This window comes from Saccopteryx bilineata, chromosome 6 (assembly GCF_036850765.1).
Source record: "Saccopteryx bilineata isolate mSacBil1 chromosome 6, mSacBil1_pri_phased_curated, whole genome shotgun sequence".
Lineage (NCBI taxonomy): Eukaryota > Metazoa > Chordata > Mammalia > Chiroptera > Emballonuridae > Saccopteryx > Saccopteryx bilineata.
In genome coordinates, this window is record NC_089495.1 from 102,414,756 (window position 1) to 102,430,509 (window position 15,754).

A 15,754-nucleotide genomic window follows, 5' to 3' on the forward strand; every position below is an offset into this window, starting at 1 on the left:
ATTTCATATGATATTGTTATTAGTTTGAATCTCATAGCACCCTTGTCACATCGTTCTTGTCACCTGACTCTCAATAGAAAAAATGTCTTTTTCTCATTGAACTCTGAGCTCACTAAGCAGAGGGTCTTTTCTTATCTCCATATACACACATAGCATTAGCACTGGGCCTGAACATAAAAAGTGTAGATATTTGTAGGAGGTCTGAATGAGTATCTTAATTTATTGGGCTTAATAAAGAGATCCTGAGGATAATAATGTCCAATAGGAGATTATGAACATCTTTTTACAATTTCAAAGATAGTTCACTGTTCATCTATCTTCCTAAAAAAATATTTTATTTAAAATTAACCAATATACTGAATACTTGTCTTTAGTGATTATGTAAGAAATCAGGAAGGAGATATTATTTAAAGCTCTATTTTACTTTAATTATGAGTAAAATTCTATTTAAATTGTTGGTCCAAGTATAAATTTTTAAATTCTCTTTCTAATTTGTATGTTTTCTAGCAAACATACAAAGAAGTAAATCCAGGAATAAAATGAATGAATTGGTTACTTTGTACTTTCCCATAATACACAAGACAAAGATACATTTTATATTGACTGTATTTGGATGCGGTATCTTGGTATTGTCAAACAATATCTACTCTACTGTTATAAAAAATCTCTTTTTCTTAGTACTTGCCACTTCATGATTTTTATATATTCCTGTTTTAATAATGGTTTGTCTCTTAATGTCACTCATGCATTTAATCATTTAAAAATAATGGGGTATGAGGTGGGACTGAATAATGTGAAAATTTCTTAAGGAAGAATTATTAAAATATAACAAAGAATAATTTGCAAAACCAATATGGTAGAAGTTATATTTATTGAAAAAAATTAATATCTTTGCTATAAAATTTGTAACAGGAGTATTTACTGAATGTTTATTTTGATGCATAAACCTGAACATTACACACCAAGTACAAGACAGTAGCACTAGTTTTCCTTTATTTACATTTTGTGAAAACTGTTATGTAGTTCATGTTAAAAGAACTTATGATGGAGAATTGTTACATTAGAAAAATAATATTCTTGATAAAGCATTCCCAAGGAGTCCAATCACATTTTCTGCCTCTTCAATAAGGCAAAAAAGTCCTTGGAATAGCATATAACTTAATTTACAAAATACAATAACTGTTCAGACACATATTCAAGTTTTCTTTTGGTATGATTTTTTCCTCATTGTAAAAGCACTTTTTATTTTTTAATTTTTAATTTTTTTACTAAAACAGAAAGACTTTTAGGAAAATGTCATTGAATGATTTCAGCTATACATTACATATACAACTCTGTAGCCTAGCAACACCATTGCTGCACCATCATTAGCTTTAAATATTTTGCCTGGTGAGCTATTGTCAGATGTAGCATATTTTAAGATTTTGCCATCATTATGACTGTGGAATCACTGTTTGGTTTTCATAGGAAACAGATCTGTCACAGTATGAAGCTTTGCTTGTTTTAGGGAACTGGCACACAGTTACATTTCCACTCACAAGAGAACGCCACGATGTAGCTAAGGGCAGGCTCCGACGGCTGCGCGGAGCTTCTGCCCTGACCAACCCGGGCCTCCCGCGCTCACACTGCACAGCCCTGGACGGGTTCAGGCGGGTTCATTCCAGAGACGTGTTTGTTTGTTTGTTTTCTTTTCCTAGTTAGGTAGTTTTAATTCCTTCAAAGGCACACAGCTTCCACCTTTTTTCCAGTGTGGCTCCCACGCCTGTGAATTCCTGTTTAAACATGCGCGGCAGCCTCATCAAGAGCATTTCAATTTCACTTGCAGATATCTGTGAGGAAGGAAGAAACACCCGTTTTAGGAAAGGAACTCATCCTAGAGGTGGCAGGGGCTGCGTAAGGGCTGCTCCTTCAGTGAGACCAACGGTACGCAGTCTTCCACCTGGCTCTCAAGCCATGGCCTCAGCCAAGGACATCGGGGAAGGTGCTGCACGCGTTCCCCCTCGCTCTGTGAGCAGCTGTTGGGCGGACACGGGCGCATGTAGGGAAAGCTCCAGCCTCTTTCAGACGGATGGCTACCTTGCCATCTGGTCATAAAACTCAGGTAGATTTTTTAAATACATTTTTCTCCTACCAATTTTTAATTTCATATATTTTCCAAAAAGATTTTATATATTGATTTTACACAGGGTGGGGAGGAACAAAAAGTATCAACTCATAGTTGCTTCACTTTAGTTGTTCATTGATTGCTTGTCGTTTGTGCTTTGACCAGGCATGGCCAGGGTCTTGAACCGGTGACCTCAGTGTTCCAGGTCAATGTTCTATTCACTGTGCCCCCAAACAAACAGATTACCCACAATTCTGCTCCTGCACAACCTTACTGCTCGTTTTCCTGTGTTTGGGCCTAACCTATGCGTGAGCATGGGGAGCTCACGGAGAAAGGCAACTAAGACCCTGGGGTTGGGGTCTGACGTTTCCATTTGAATCTTGAATCTGCTATTGTTATGAGCTAAATAGCCCCTACAAATGACCCCTACCAAGACAGTCACTCTAGGCCTCAGCAAGTGGGAGTAACAACATTTCATAAGGACAGATTTAGGGACATAGAAATGTTCAATGAATCAGACCTATTATTATTTTCCATGGAACAAGCACCATACAGATGCCGTTTTAAAGTCTACACTGTCCATTTAACAATATTAAGGCTAATTTTAAAGAGAGGCCAAATAGACTAGGAAGTTAAATCAACTGTTCACTTAATATTCACATGGGAAAGACTTCACATGATATAGTCAATATTCCTAGGCCTACCATACAAATAAGTAGAGGTAGTCCTGAAAGTTGAAATAAATTGTATTACAAAATTTTTGTGTGAATTATTTTGAAATCTGAATGCATTTTCCCATAAAACCATGTTAAGTGAATTATTCAATTCCCAGATCAATCCACAAAAGCCTACTAACAAGCAGGTGATTAAAAGGTTCACAGTGATTTTGAAAAGAGTATTTTCTTTCAGGGAGCACCGTACAAAGCCCCTTCACCAGTACCCTCATTTCCTTGTCACAACACTCTAGCGAGATGAGATGCGCGAGGCAGACATTATGTTCTCCATTTTACAGCTGAGAAACCTGAGTGAACTACAGAACCATCTCATCAGACAAGACTGGGGACACACCTGCTACATGTGGGTGGGGACCTGAGCACTAATGGCTTTAGGTTCTACCCATAATTGTTATCAGCTGTGGGTGAAGAACCAGGAGTGTGGTCGTACTTTTAAATATCAAGCACTTTTGGTACTTGTTCTTTAAAAAATGATCTAGCAGTGGTTTTCAACCTCTCAATACTTGGGGACTGGTGAAAATAGGAGAATTATTTCAGAAGTTCCCAAGTATTAGCAGTTTTTGGAGACCACTAAGGTAGAAATCATCCTGAGCATAAACGAATTCAACTGAGGTCACTGGGTCTACAGTCTTCATACAATGTCAGGGTGGTGAACTCTTTCACAGACCTGCACGACATTTCTGGTAGACTGGTCCATGGACCAGTGGTTGAAAACCACTGCATCTAGCCCCTTCTCTGGAGACTGATTCAGCTGATCTGGGTGTAGCCCAGATTGCCTATTTTTAACAATCATCCAGGTAATTGTTATGTTCAGGCACTTTTTGGTTATGAATGGGAACTTAAATCAGATGGGCTTGGATTTTAATCTGAGCTAGTCCTTAAGCAAGCTGTGTGATTTGGGGCAGGTCACTTAGTAGCTGTAATTCCCAGTTTCTTCATGTGTATAATAGAAATAACAATATCCCTTCTAGTGTTACTGAATTTTATGTAAAATGTAGTACAGTGCCTAGCACAAGTATCCTTTCTGTGTACAGACAGTCCCTCGTTACAAACGAAGAGAGGTTCTCTGTAGGTTTGAAAATTCTCAAGTATTTATATGCACAGAAAAGTAAAAATAAATACTATGTTAAAAAACATCCGTCTAAGTTGTATTTAATAGGTAAACGTACCTGTTCCAACTTAATACAAATTCAACTTAAGAATAACCTATAAAACCTATTACGTATGTAACCCGGGGACTGCCTATATAGCCATATATCACAACACATTAATATCAACATTTAGTGGCAAGTGGCTCAAGCTCTGTGCCCAAAGGAAATAAGTACAGAAAGATATGTGGTCAAGCCCCGTTTTTAGTTGGTCCAGAAGGCAGTTTTCCCTAAGCTTTATGAGACCAGTTGTCTTCTAAACAAGCTCCCTTCTTTCTTTTGTAGGTGGACGGTAGAGCTAATCTATCAGAGGCTCCAGTTTCATTCAAATCCACATGACACCTCTGGGATGAGCGGTCCTTCCTCAGATCAAGCAGAGGCTATAAAGAAACTGACAGACCAGGGTCACAGCCAGTCCATCGTAGGCTTGTTTCCAGCATAACTATCATCACCCTTAGAAAAGTTGGAAGAAGCCCTGTGCTGCTCATTAGGAAGGATGAAAAAGCTGAATTCTTGAGGGTAAAATAAAGATTGGACTGAAGGTAAGGTCCATGCGGGAGGCCGCCTGGGCCATCAGGCCAGCAGTGCCGTGCGGCAGCCCCGCAGCTGGTCATAACAGGTGTGAAAACTGTCACTCAGAACACTTTTTCCTTGCCAGACTCTTCTGAAAATACTTTCTTTAATCTTACCACACTTTCATAGGACAGGGAATGACTTACAGATGAGGAAACTGAGGTCCAGAGAGATTAGGTAACTAGTGCAGGGGAACTCAGACAGGATGTGTGGAGCTGGGTGCAGATCCTGGCTCTCTGGCCTTGATCTTAACCACTGAGGCCAATCAGCATGGGGAGAGGGGCTGCAGAGGAAGAACATGGAACACTGCTCTTGGTCACTGCCTCTCTGCTCCTGGATAGGGACCACTGGGGAGCGGTCCATGTGCAGGAGGCAGGATCTCTGTGATGAATAAAGGGACATCAGAACAGCAATATATATATATATGTATATATGTATATATATATACATATATATATATATATATAAAAGAAAAATTCCCAACGCAACCAGTTTATACGAATTATGATCTCCACCTGAATTATTCACCAAAACAGCAAGCAGATCCTGGGAATCTTGCTTTCTATGGTTTCTTGACCTGAGCCTAACTAACTTCAACCCCAAAGGCAGCAGAAGGCAGCAGAAGAGAGTAGCCACCACTTCCTGAGTCCTCACCTTGGACAAGGCACCAAGTAAGAGCTCTGTATGCATCATCTCACCAGAAAACCCACTGAACAAGCAGACAAACCCCTAACCTGCTGGAAGAAAAATGTAGAGGCAAAAGATTTGGATTCTACTCATGACAGGACCGTTAACCAGCTTCGCCACCTTGTCTAAGTCACTTTATCTCTTTGGGTGTTTTCTCATTTGCAAGACAAAGGAATTGGAAAGCAACTCACTGAATGTGCTAAGGACTTGCACTTGAGTGCTGGCCTCACCATATATGTATTAAGCTCCTGCTTTGGGCAAGCCATTTAAAACGCATCTGCCCTCTGGGACAAAGATTTCAAACTGAGAAGATGTAATAGGTCTTTTATGTACTTTAAAGCACAAAACAGATGGCAGCCGGCACTGAATACTTGCTGTGTACCAGACACTGTTCTGATGCTGCCTATGTATTGTCATTTGATGCAGAGGGTAAAACTGAGGCACAGAGATGGCAAAGAAATTGTCTAAGGACACACAGCTCAGAAGTAGTGAAAGTGGGATTTGAAATGCTTATGAATACTTTGTTTGAATAACCAATTAACCATTCCTCAGATTTTGACACAGCTGGACATTAATATAATGGAAATTTATGTTCTCAAAAGTAATTAACTCCAAGTTGCTGTTAGTAGTGCAAGGTAATCACCTAATTCTGCCATAAAGATATAAATAATGTGGATAGAAACGTGTCACAGTTACAGAATGGACCACCGCAAATGAAATCTTACTAATAGATCCATTTAATGAGGCTCTCTGCTAAATTCTAGAGTATTTCCTTAAAGATGTCTCTCATGGTGAAGAAAGATCAAGAAGAAACTGCTTCCAGACTAGGTTAACGGTTTCTAAACCTTCTCCATGCCCTGACAAAATAACCTTTGTGACATGTCCCATTTGGGGTTTTGAAAACAAATTCAATAGAAAATTCAATTTGACCTCTTTTTTTATACTATGGTCAAAGAATTTTCACCTTACAAATATCTTCACTTACTTTAGTTCCATTTCCTTCTCCTCTTTACAAATACTTTGTAATTTTGCCTTCACAATATCCTTTATCAACCTACCAGTAATGTCTCGGTCTTGAGAACTGAGTCATGGTGTCATTACAGAACACAAGGCATCCAGACCTCTCTGGCCAACCTCGGTGTCAAATGTACCTGTTTCCTGAGCAGTTGTGCAGATTCCCTTTGCTGAATCCCTTTAGAGATCAGGGATTATCTCTTAGCTTCCCCTTTGTCACAGGTTAGGGGCCCAGGGCTGGGGGCGGGGCTCACCCTTGTGCAGGGCTCCTGAAGTGAGTCCAGCCCCGCCCCCACGGCACTGAGCTTCCTCTCTCAGGGACACAAGGGGGAGGCCCACACTGGTGCGGCTGAGAGCATTCTGTGTGGCATTATAATAAGGATTAGAGCCATGTGCTGCAACTACAAATCTCATTTTCCCAGACATCATGTATCTGGCACTCTGGAAGGTGAGGGAGATTGTCATAAACATGTTTCTATTACCCTCTTCCCCAGCTGGCTTGTGTTCCAAGGAACTGGTAGTCTGTGTGTTTTCAGCCTTTGATGTTGTCAGTGGGTTCCCTCCTACCATCCCTGTTTTGCTTAAACATTTCTAAGTCTAACATTTATACTTCTAGAAAGGATTGATTTGCTCTAATTAAAAAAGAAAAAGAAAAAAGATGAGAAGGAATGGAGGACCCCTGTGATGAAGGGGCTTGTGTGATTGGTAACACCACAGAAGTAATTTGTGAGATCTGCTTGAATTTCTTTCTGATTTGTGGACTCTAGCCCAAGTCCACTGCCTCCTTGCCAGGCCTCTGAGCACATGTGTAAATTGACACAGGCAGACATAAAGCAATTTTATTAGAAGGATGGTTGGTTCCATGGCCCCCATCAGTCAGGCAAGGGAAGCCGAGTGATGAGGTTCTTGTCTGGGGCCCTGGGAAGACACTGCACTGGCTTTGTCAGGCTCCACAGAGCAGCCAGTTGTAAAACCAGATTTCCTTCCACAGGACAGACTGTTAGGCTTTAGCGCACATTTTTCATAGCTCTGGGAAAAGTACGGCATCAGCATACAGATTCCTCGCTACAGACTTTGCAGAGAGAAACAAGGAGGGAGTATGTGAGAAATAAGGAAAGCAGGTAAGCGAGGAAGGAGGGACAGAGGAACAGAAAAGGAAAGAACAGGGAGCAGAAGAAGGAAAAAAGGAAGAAAATAAATAGAAGGAAGAGTTAAAAGGAGAAAAGGAAAGATCTGGAAGGAAAACGAGAGAAGGAAGAAAGGAAAGGGAGAAAGGAAAAGGGGAGAAATGCCACGGGAGAACTAAACGACCCCGAGGGAAGCCACAAGAGTGGAGTAAGCGTGGGTTCAAGGACATCTCCTGTTGGGGAGCATGATTCAGCTTTCTCTCCCTTCTCTAACTCCTGTTTCTCTAGGGCCGCCTGCCCAAATTAAGTACTTCAGTAGTTCATGTCTGACTTTCAAGTTGGTTTATAGATATGATATTACTTCCTCAACTAGACTACCAGTTTGTGAGAGCAGGATTCCTGAATGTCTTGTTCTCTGGCTGTACCCTGTTATTCCTAGTCCGTCAGACAGTGCCGATGTGGAAAAGCAGTGAATTATGTGAGCACTCACTGGGTCGCTAGTAACCTCGTCATTTTCTCTTCTGTAGGTGAGCAATGCCTTTTTGTTCTTTATGTAGCCAAGCAGAAGTACTGTTGCCTCCAATACTTCATATATCATATACTTTCCAGAGGTGCTGTGATATCTAAAATATACATTCATTATAGCCTTTCTGAGCAACAGAAAACTCATTCAGTCATTAGTATAATGACTGGTGGCTATTTAGGAGAACACCAGAATAGACATATTACGGATTCCTCAGGTGGGCAGCCGTACAGACAGTGCTGGGAGCACTCATCCACCCTTTCTGCCTGGCTCTAGTCTGCAAGAGAATGCACTTCATTCAGTTCAGGGCGATGTGAACTTCCTCGGAACTGACAAAGTATTTTCATTTTGTATTTCTAGAGGCACGCTCTCAGTGCAGAAACGTAAACGGTTTGACTGTCTGGTGGGCAATGTTCACATGCCCGTGAGCACCCGAGCCCATCCCCAGACAGTGGTGTACTGCCCAAATGCAGGTCTCTCAAACCCTCCAGCATCTGCAGCTACCTTACGGCGAGTCCGGTTTTCAGAACCAAAGCTTCCACTCCGTGGGGCTTGGGAGGAGGCTGCAAGGATGTGAAAGGAAGAAGCCAGACACACTTGGGGAACTGGGTCTTAGCCTCCTAAAGAGTACACAAATGGCGGGAAGAACAGAGGGATCTGTTCTCTTGATTGTAAATTATGAAATAATCACCTGCTTGTTCTTTAGGATTAGCGAGTGGGCTTGAAGAGGTCTGGGCTGACGTGGAGAGTTTATATATTGATCAGAAACCATTTTCAAGACAGTGTTGCCTGTTTGAAGAGTTCACTTGTCTGTGCCCAGTGCGTGATTTTTGACTCAGCCAAGCTTCAGGGAACCATGTTCCCCTGGCACCTCTGCCCTGTCTTCCTACGAATGAATCTTTCTGACGTGGTCATATGCTTTTGATATGACAGAACTGAGTGAATAAGACTGAGTGGTTTAGAAAAGGCCAAGAAGAGAAAGATAGGCAATTATCATTATCAAGAACTGGAATAATATTTAACTAGAAAATAGTATATTACTGGACCACACTGTGTTAGGGAGCCTAGGAGAATCTAAATTAATTCCAGTCTATCCTTCCATTTCTAATCATTCTCATACCCACATGTGGCCTCTGGGGAAACCCTAATAAAATCGGCTGGTAGAGCCTGCCTTCCTTGCTCTTGTCAGCCCTGGCATAGGCGGAATCTAAATGTAAGTTTACAGCATTCGTGGTGATGGTGCGGTTGTCAAATGTCAAGGAAACTGTGTTGTTCTAAGTGGAATATTTAAAAAGCTATCTACTGGAGTCAGCACCCTGCCCCCCCCCAGTGTTATGGACTCCAGGAGGAAGCCACTACCTAAGTGTGACATTAACCAAGCCTGTGACAGTGGCTTGGTTCCAATTGAGCAGAGGCAGGTGTGCCAGGCTACAGCACTGGGGCGGGGTGTGTGTGTGTGTGTGTGTGTGTGTGTGTGTGTGACAGCCTTTCCGCAGTGGGTGCAGGGGCAGGGCCCTGCTGGGCACTTAGCAGCCAGCCCTTCATTATTTTGTTTCCTGCCTAACGCCCTAGAGGGATGGAATTCCAGTACAGAGCAATAATTTGCTCTCAGGATTAAAAAGTCAATATCCTTTCAGCTTCACTGGGATAGAAAGAATATTTAGTCCAATCCTTAGCACCCAGGAGTTTTTAAATCAGAGCACTTTTTTGATATATTTTTTTACCCCAGGAGTTTTTAAGTCAGAGCACTTTTCTGATGTATATTTTACCTCAGGCATGGGGGGTAGGGGTTGACAGCTCTTCTGAGCATTTCATCAGGAGATGGAGGGCTATTGCGTGGGGAGCCTGTGTATCTCCTCTGTGAGGAAAACACTTTCTTTATGATCTTCTAAAGTGAAAGTACCAGTCTGAGATGAAATGGAAGGAAGGGACCTTCAGGAATCCCTTCAGGAAAGGCCCCTCATCTAATGAGCAGAGACAGGGCTTTGGACACTCTCCTTAGAGATGTCCGAGGGAGCACGTGAATCTCCTCTGAGCCAGTGGGTGACTGACACACTGTCCTGAGCGTTAGAATAAAACAAGAGCTTCTGTTCCACCAAACGAATTCATTATGTATCACCCACAGGCCATTGCACATGCACATGCACACGCACATGCTGGTGTGACTATACGTGTGCACGCACACACGCGCACACACGTCCTAGGTGCACAGATCACCAACCTGCGCTGAGGGAGCGGAGCGGACAGGAGTCCTGGGATTGTTAGGGAAATGACAAGAGGACTCTGGCCATTTCAGCTCATACTGAAAAACAACTGACTCTGCAAGGGCTTCCCACTTAGGATTTCCACAACGGGGAGGGAAGAAATGTCAGCAATACAGGGAAGATAATAGCAGCAAAGGAGGAAGTGCTTGAGAGCTCATTCTAGGCCAGGCGCTTTGGTGCAAGCAGTATTCCACTGAAGTCTCCAGGCAAAGGTAGTGGGGATATGAAGAGTGGTATTGTGACGGGAACCCCCCCAAAAAAACAATCCCTTCAAAGCTTTATTTCAACAAAGTGACAGCTATAGCTCTTTCTTCTCATTTCATGTGAGTTAAAATGAGCATTTTCTATTACTTCCCTCTCCATATGAAGGGAGCCCACAGAGAAGACAATATTATGATTCTGAACTCCAAGAATCTATAATCTCCTCATCCCCTCTCCCTCTCTTTGGTCTTCCCTATCACCAGCTGTGAGCAGATAAAAGGGTGTGAATCTCTATGACTGAAAAATACTTTCCATTCCAGATGATTTCTCTCCACGGGGAAGTATAGGGCCTATTAGAGAGGTCAAGCAGTCACGGGGTCATGAATTCGTACGACCATTTGAATCAAAATAAGAACACAGTGTAGTTAATTTTATCGATACTGAACCCTGAAAATTTAGAAGGACTCGTATATATGTGTATATTTCAGGGTCACAGAACTGCCGGCTGTGCCCTGGCCGGACAGAGTCGTGCACTTTGCTATGCTCTCTGGGAGAAACGTGTTCATGTTTCTTCCCAGCAGGGCATTGAACGAGCTGCTCAGTGCCAGGCCTGGCTCCCCTGGGAGGTTCTGTGGCCACCCTTCCCCAGACCCCCACAGGCAGCATGGCTCAGGACAAGCTCTATTCCGCAGGGGCCCTTTCCTTGTTCCCTGGGGTTTGATACATTGATTGAGCTCTTTTGCCCCTTCCCTCTGGGCACACAAACACTGAGCTAGGCTAGGAGTAGCACTAATTTGCAAATGGGAAAAACCACCTAAGAGAAATGAGGAGTGACCCTTTACAGGCAGAGCTGATTTTGTAGTCATTTTTGTCATTTACAGAATAATGCCGAAAAACACCATTAATACAGTTTTATTGAGAGTCATATCAGATCTTTATGTAATCTGAGGTGAATTTTCCTCTATTGTGCGGAGTCCTTGACATAGAATTCTGTGAGAATATGGTTTAAGGATAATGCCCCATCAGCTAACCTGACCTCATTTCTCCCTTGTTTTGGGAACTTTCACGCTAACCTGCAATTTTAAATCCCTCTTATGCTTTTTCAAGTAATTTGGCATCTGCTGAAAGTCATTGTCATTTCAGATAACTGTTCTTCTTTCTACAAAAACAAAGGTGAAGAGAAGACAATGATCTGCCTTCACAGACACAAGGTCCCTGAGGAAAAGTGCTGATGAACCCCCATATGCCATTAGAGCCCTAATGCAGCTCACACAGTGGGTCCCCCTGCAGCCACAATCAGCATGTTAAATCTTAGCAATGCATGTTCCCTCGAGGAAAAGAATTTACCTTGGAGTCCAGCTGCTGCATGTACGACCAAAGGTATTCTATATTGGCTCCGAAAGGATGGACATGAAGGAACGTTGATATGATGCCTGAATTAAAAAGACAAACATTGGATGTTACTGAGAGGTGAGTAAGAGCTCCATCTATTAGCGGAAATTTCATAATGTCATCTAACTCCAATGATGGCTTTGTCATGCTAAGTTACATACAGTCTTGCCATTTCTAACAGCACTTAGCAAGCATACAAAAGGCCCCTTCTGAGGACGGTCCCAGTCATGTGGAAGGGTAGTAGTTGGGAAAGCTAGAGTCTGCGATAAAGTACAGATAAATAAAGGTATTGCTAAACAAAGGCTCCTGGAAGCATTTCAAATACTACCAATTTTATGCTTGATTTACCAATATAAAATTATAGTTATTGGAAGGATAAAATTATCTTCTTTCCCTTGAGGGCATTTGCCATATGAAAATGGCTCCATACAGCTGTGTCAGAACTCACACCACCTCAAATTTCCCAGATAATTATAGCTGCTAGTTATGAAAAGTATTTAACACACATTTCCCCTAACTGCGGCTAAAGGAAGCATAAATCCTTTCTGAAACTCTGCCCCCACCCCCCACCCCCACCCCAGGTTGTTGCTGTTGTTTAAAGGGAGGGGCTTGCTTTCTCCCTCTCGCTGTTGTAATTTACAAGATTATTTAAAGGTTCTGGAATGGATGGTTCCTCTGGAGTCTGATTATAAATCAGAAGGCTTTTCTATCATGAAAATCAACTGTCAACATTGTACTGACAAATGAGAAACTTGATGTTGGTGTCAGGGCTGGAGTAAAAGATTACCTTTCTACCCTCCCTGCTCCTGTATCCAAAACTAAATAGTGACTATGAAGACCTTGCCTCCACAGACTGTACGATTCTATTTGTTAAGAAACTGTGTTCAGCCCTGGCCGGTTGGCTCAGTGGTAGAGCGTCGGCCTAGCATGCGGAGGACCCGGGTTCGATTCCCGGCCAGGGCATACAGGAGAAGCGCCCATTTGCTTCTCCACCCCTCTGCCGTGCTTTCCTCTCTGTCTCTCTCTTCCCCTCCCGCAACCAAGGCTCCATTGGAGCAAAGATGGCCCGGGTACTGGGGATGGCTCTGTGGCCTCTGCCTCAGGCACTAGAGTGGCTCTGGTTGCAACATGGCGATGCCCAGGATGGGCAGAGCATCGCCCCCTGGTGGGCAGAGCGTTGCCCCATGGTGGGCGTGCCGGGTGGATCCCGGTCGGGCGCATGCGGGAGTCTGTCTGACTGTCTCTCCCTGTTTCCAGCTTCAGAAAAATGAAAAAAAAAAAAAAAAAGAAACTGTGTTCAAACTGCCCATTTGTTTGGCTCTCTTTTAAGTAGGCTCTGAGATTACTTAAATCTGAGGCAAAGCCCTCACGTTGTTATTCAGGTTTGATGTTTGAAAGCCAAAGCCCGCTTTGTATGAAAGGTAGTCAGGGAGAGCAGGAGAATAGAGGCCCTCGCTCTGGTCTAGGTCACGCTGTGAATAGCAGGTGACCTTGGATTGACCTGGGATCTGCTCTCCTTCCTGTGTGATTCTTGAAATGTTCTGGGATGCCTGCCAGTTTTTTAAGAAAAGGTACCGGTTTATCCTTAGGCTGAGGCCAAGAACCAAAGCGTCTAGACAAGCATTCTCAGAGACCTTCCTCAGGACACTGCTTTTAGGTGGGTTTTATTAGTTTGTCCTGAAATGAAGAAGACAGAAGTAATCCATTACACTTTTCCATAAAGCTCAAACCTCACTTTCAGAAACTGATGTGTTTTTTCTAGAGGTATAAAGCACTACCATTTTATTCTGAGATTATGTTCTTTGTTTTTTGTTAAAATATCCTTTTATGAAATAATGGTGATAATAAAAGGTAATAATGGTAGTTTTAATATCTTTCGGTGGCAAATAGACATTTCTAATGTATATAAATGACATTATTTGTTTCCCTCCTATCACTTTAATTTGTTAATTTATGTTTTAATTTTCTAGAATTGGCACTACTTCCCTGTGTCTGAAATTCTCAAATCCGGTGAGGTGGCATTGCATGCAATTCTGTTACTAGTAAAAGTTATGACATGGAAGCTCATGAATGATTTAATAAAAAAGAAAATTAGAAGTATTTAAAGAAATAACATTCTCTTTGCATTTCTTAAGGGGGAGGGGAGAGAATTCTTCAGGGTGTTGGATGGGGCTTTCCCTGCTGTCCCAGGCTGAGGACAAGGGGTACGAAGTCCACCACTTCCCACAGGCAGCCTCCAGCAAAGGTCGGCAGACCCCACCCATTAAGGAGGAGGACAGAGGAGTAGTCAGTCAGCTCTGGCTTTGTAACTAGGCAAGGGTGTGTGACTAGCAGCCAGCTTTTTCACAGGCAGAGAGAAGAGGGGCGCTCCAGGGAGTGGCTGAGGTGTCGGGAGGGAGGGGTGCTGCAGGAGGGGTGCTGCAGGAGGGGGCAGCACTCCTTTCCTGGCAGCAGACTGACAGGCCTGGCTTTGTGCTGACTGAGCACGGGGGAGATGCTGGGGCTGAGATGGGGAGCTGTGTAGAACTGCAGCATTTGGGGTGACTAGGATGTGTGAGTTTCCCATGGAGTAAAGGGCATCTCAGAAGGGAGCGGGCTTCAACAGTCTTATGATTAAGTACTGCAAGGGCCTCAGCACATAGAGAAAACCACTGTTCGTACATTATCCTCACTGGACAGAGACTTATCAACACCTCCCAGAGAAACCACAGCCTCTCCTAAAAATACCCAGGGAGCGTGATGTTAAGTCAAATGTCTGTAGTGGAATGAACAGAAAGAGTCAGAAGAAGAAGGGGGTGGGGACTTGGGGGAGAGGCTGATAACCCTTGGCCCAAGAGACGAAGTGCTAAAAGAGAAAATTTAGGGATACCAGCAATGGAGGACTTGGAGTGGCCACTCTGGTGCCTCTGTGATGTTGGCATCCCTCTGTGCACACTGTGTCCTTGCTCCCTCACTGTTTACCATCCTCAGTCACCCCCATGTAAGCCTGCCCTTAGGCTGTGCGTGTTCTGGTTCGGTACTGAGAATACAGTCTGCATATATAAGGCTCACAAAAATTAGGGGATATTTCAAAATGAATATGAAGCAATTAAATATCCCCTAATTTTTTTGAGCAGAATATAATAACTATATTGAAGAAATTTATCCTTTAGAACTAGAAATAGCCATTGTACTTGTTTAAAATTGCTACTGTTCTGTTGTTCTATTATTGATAAATGGGGATAAATAAGAACTGTAAAACTTGTGTAAAAATGATATAATAACCTTTCAAAAATTTGGTAACTTGGAGGCATTATTCACTTGTGATCCCTGTCCATAACTCATCGTGTTATGGATTCAGAAGGCTGAAATAACTTGGGTGTTCGGGGCGTGTATACTCTTTTAAAATTTATGTTTTTAATTGAGGTAATATGGGTTAATACTATTATATAAGTTTCAGGTATGTAACATACTTGATAGTTGTGTACACTATAGTGAGCCCAGCACCAGAAGTCTAGTTTCCAGCTGTCACCATATGTCAACTATTTCCCATCTTTCCCTCCCCTACCCTCTGCCTCTGAACGAACACTAATGTTTCCTGTACTGTAAGTTTGTTTTTGTTTTGTTTGTTCATTTTTCTTTTTGATTCATATTCCACATATGAGTTAAATCATAAGGTCTTTGTCCTTTTCTGTCTGACTTATCATTTACCACAAAACCCTCAAACTCCATGTTGCCACAAATGGCAATGGTTCATCTTTTTTATGGCTAAGTAATATTCTCTTATTCTTTCTTCCTCCCTCCCTCCCTCCCTCCCTCCCTCCCTCCCTCCCTCCCTCCCTCCCTCCCTCCCTCCTCCTTCTTTCCTTCCTTCCTTCCTTCCTTCCTTCCTTCCTTCCTTCCTTCCTTCCTTCCTTCCTTCCCTCCCTTCCTCCCTCTCTCCCTTCTTCCTTCCTTCTTTCCTTCCTTCGTTTCTTTCATTTCCTTCCTCCCTTCTTTCCCTACTCA

The 15,754-nt window shown here is 42.8% G+C and overlaps 1 protein-coding gene and 1 non-coding gene across 7 annotated transcripts in view; one reads left to right on the plus strand and one right to left on the minus strand.

Annotated features, from left to right (window-relative positions):
* Positions 1-854: 854 nt before the first annotated feature.
* Positions 855-15,754, minus strand: part of ENOX1 (ecto-NOX disulfide-thiol exchanger 1) — a 596,201-nt gene continuing 581,301 nt past the window's right edge. For all 6 annotated transcript variants that reach the window (XM_066236813.1, XM_066236817.1, XM_066236816.1 and 3 more), the window contains 2 exons: positions 11,723-11,808; positions 855-1,829 (listed from right to left, as the gene is read on the minus strand). In XM_066236813.1, the coding sequence (XP_066092910.1) occupies positions 1,698-1,829; positions 11,723-11,808 (218 nt within the window). In that variant the 3' untranslated portion in view covers positions 855-1,697. The remainder of the gene's footprint in view (positions 1,830-11,722; positions 11,809-15,754) is intronic.
* Positions 12,655-12,730, plus strand: TRNAA-AGC (transfer RNA alanine (anticodon AGC)). Its single transcript has one exon. It is a non-coding gene; the product is annotated as a tRNA-Ala (tRNA).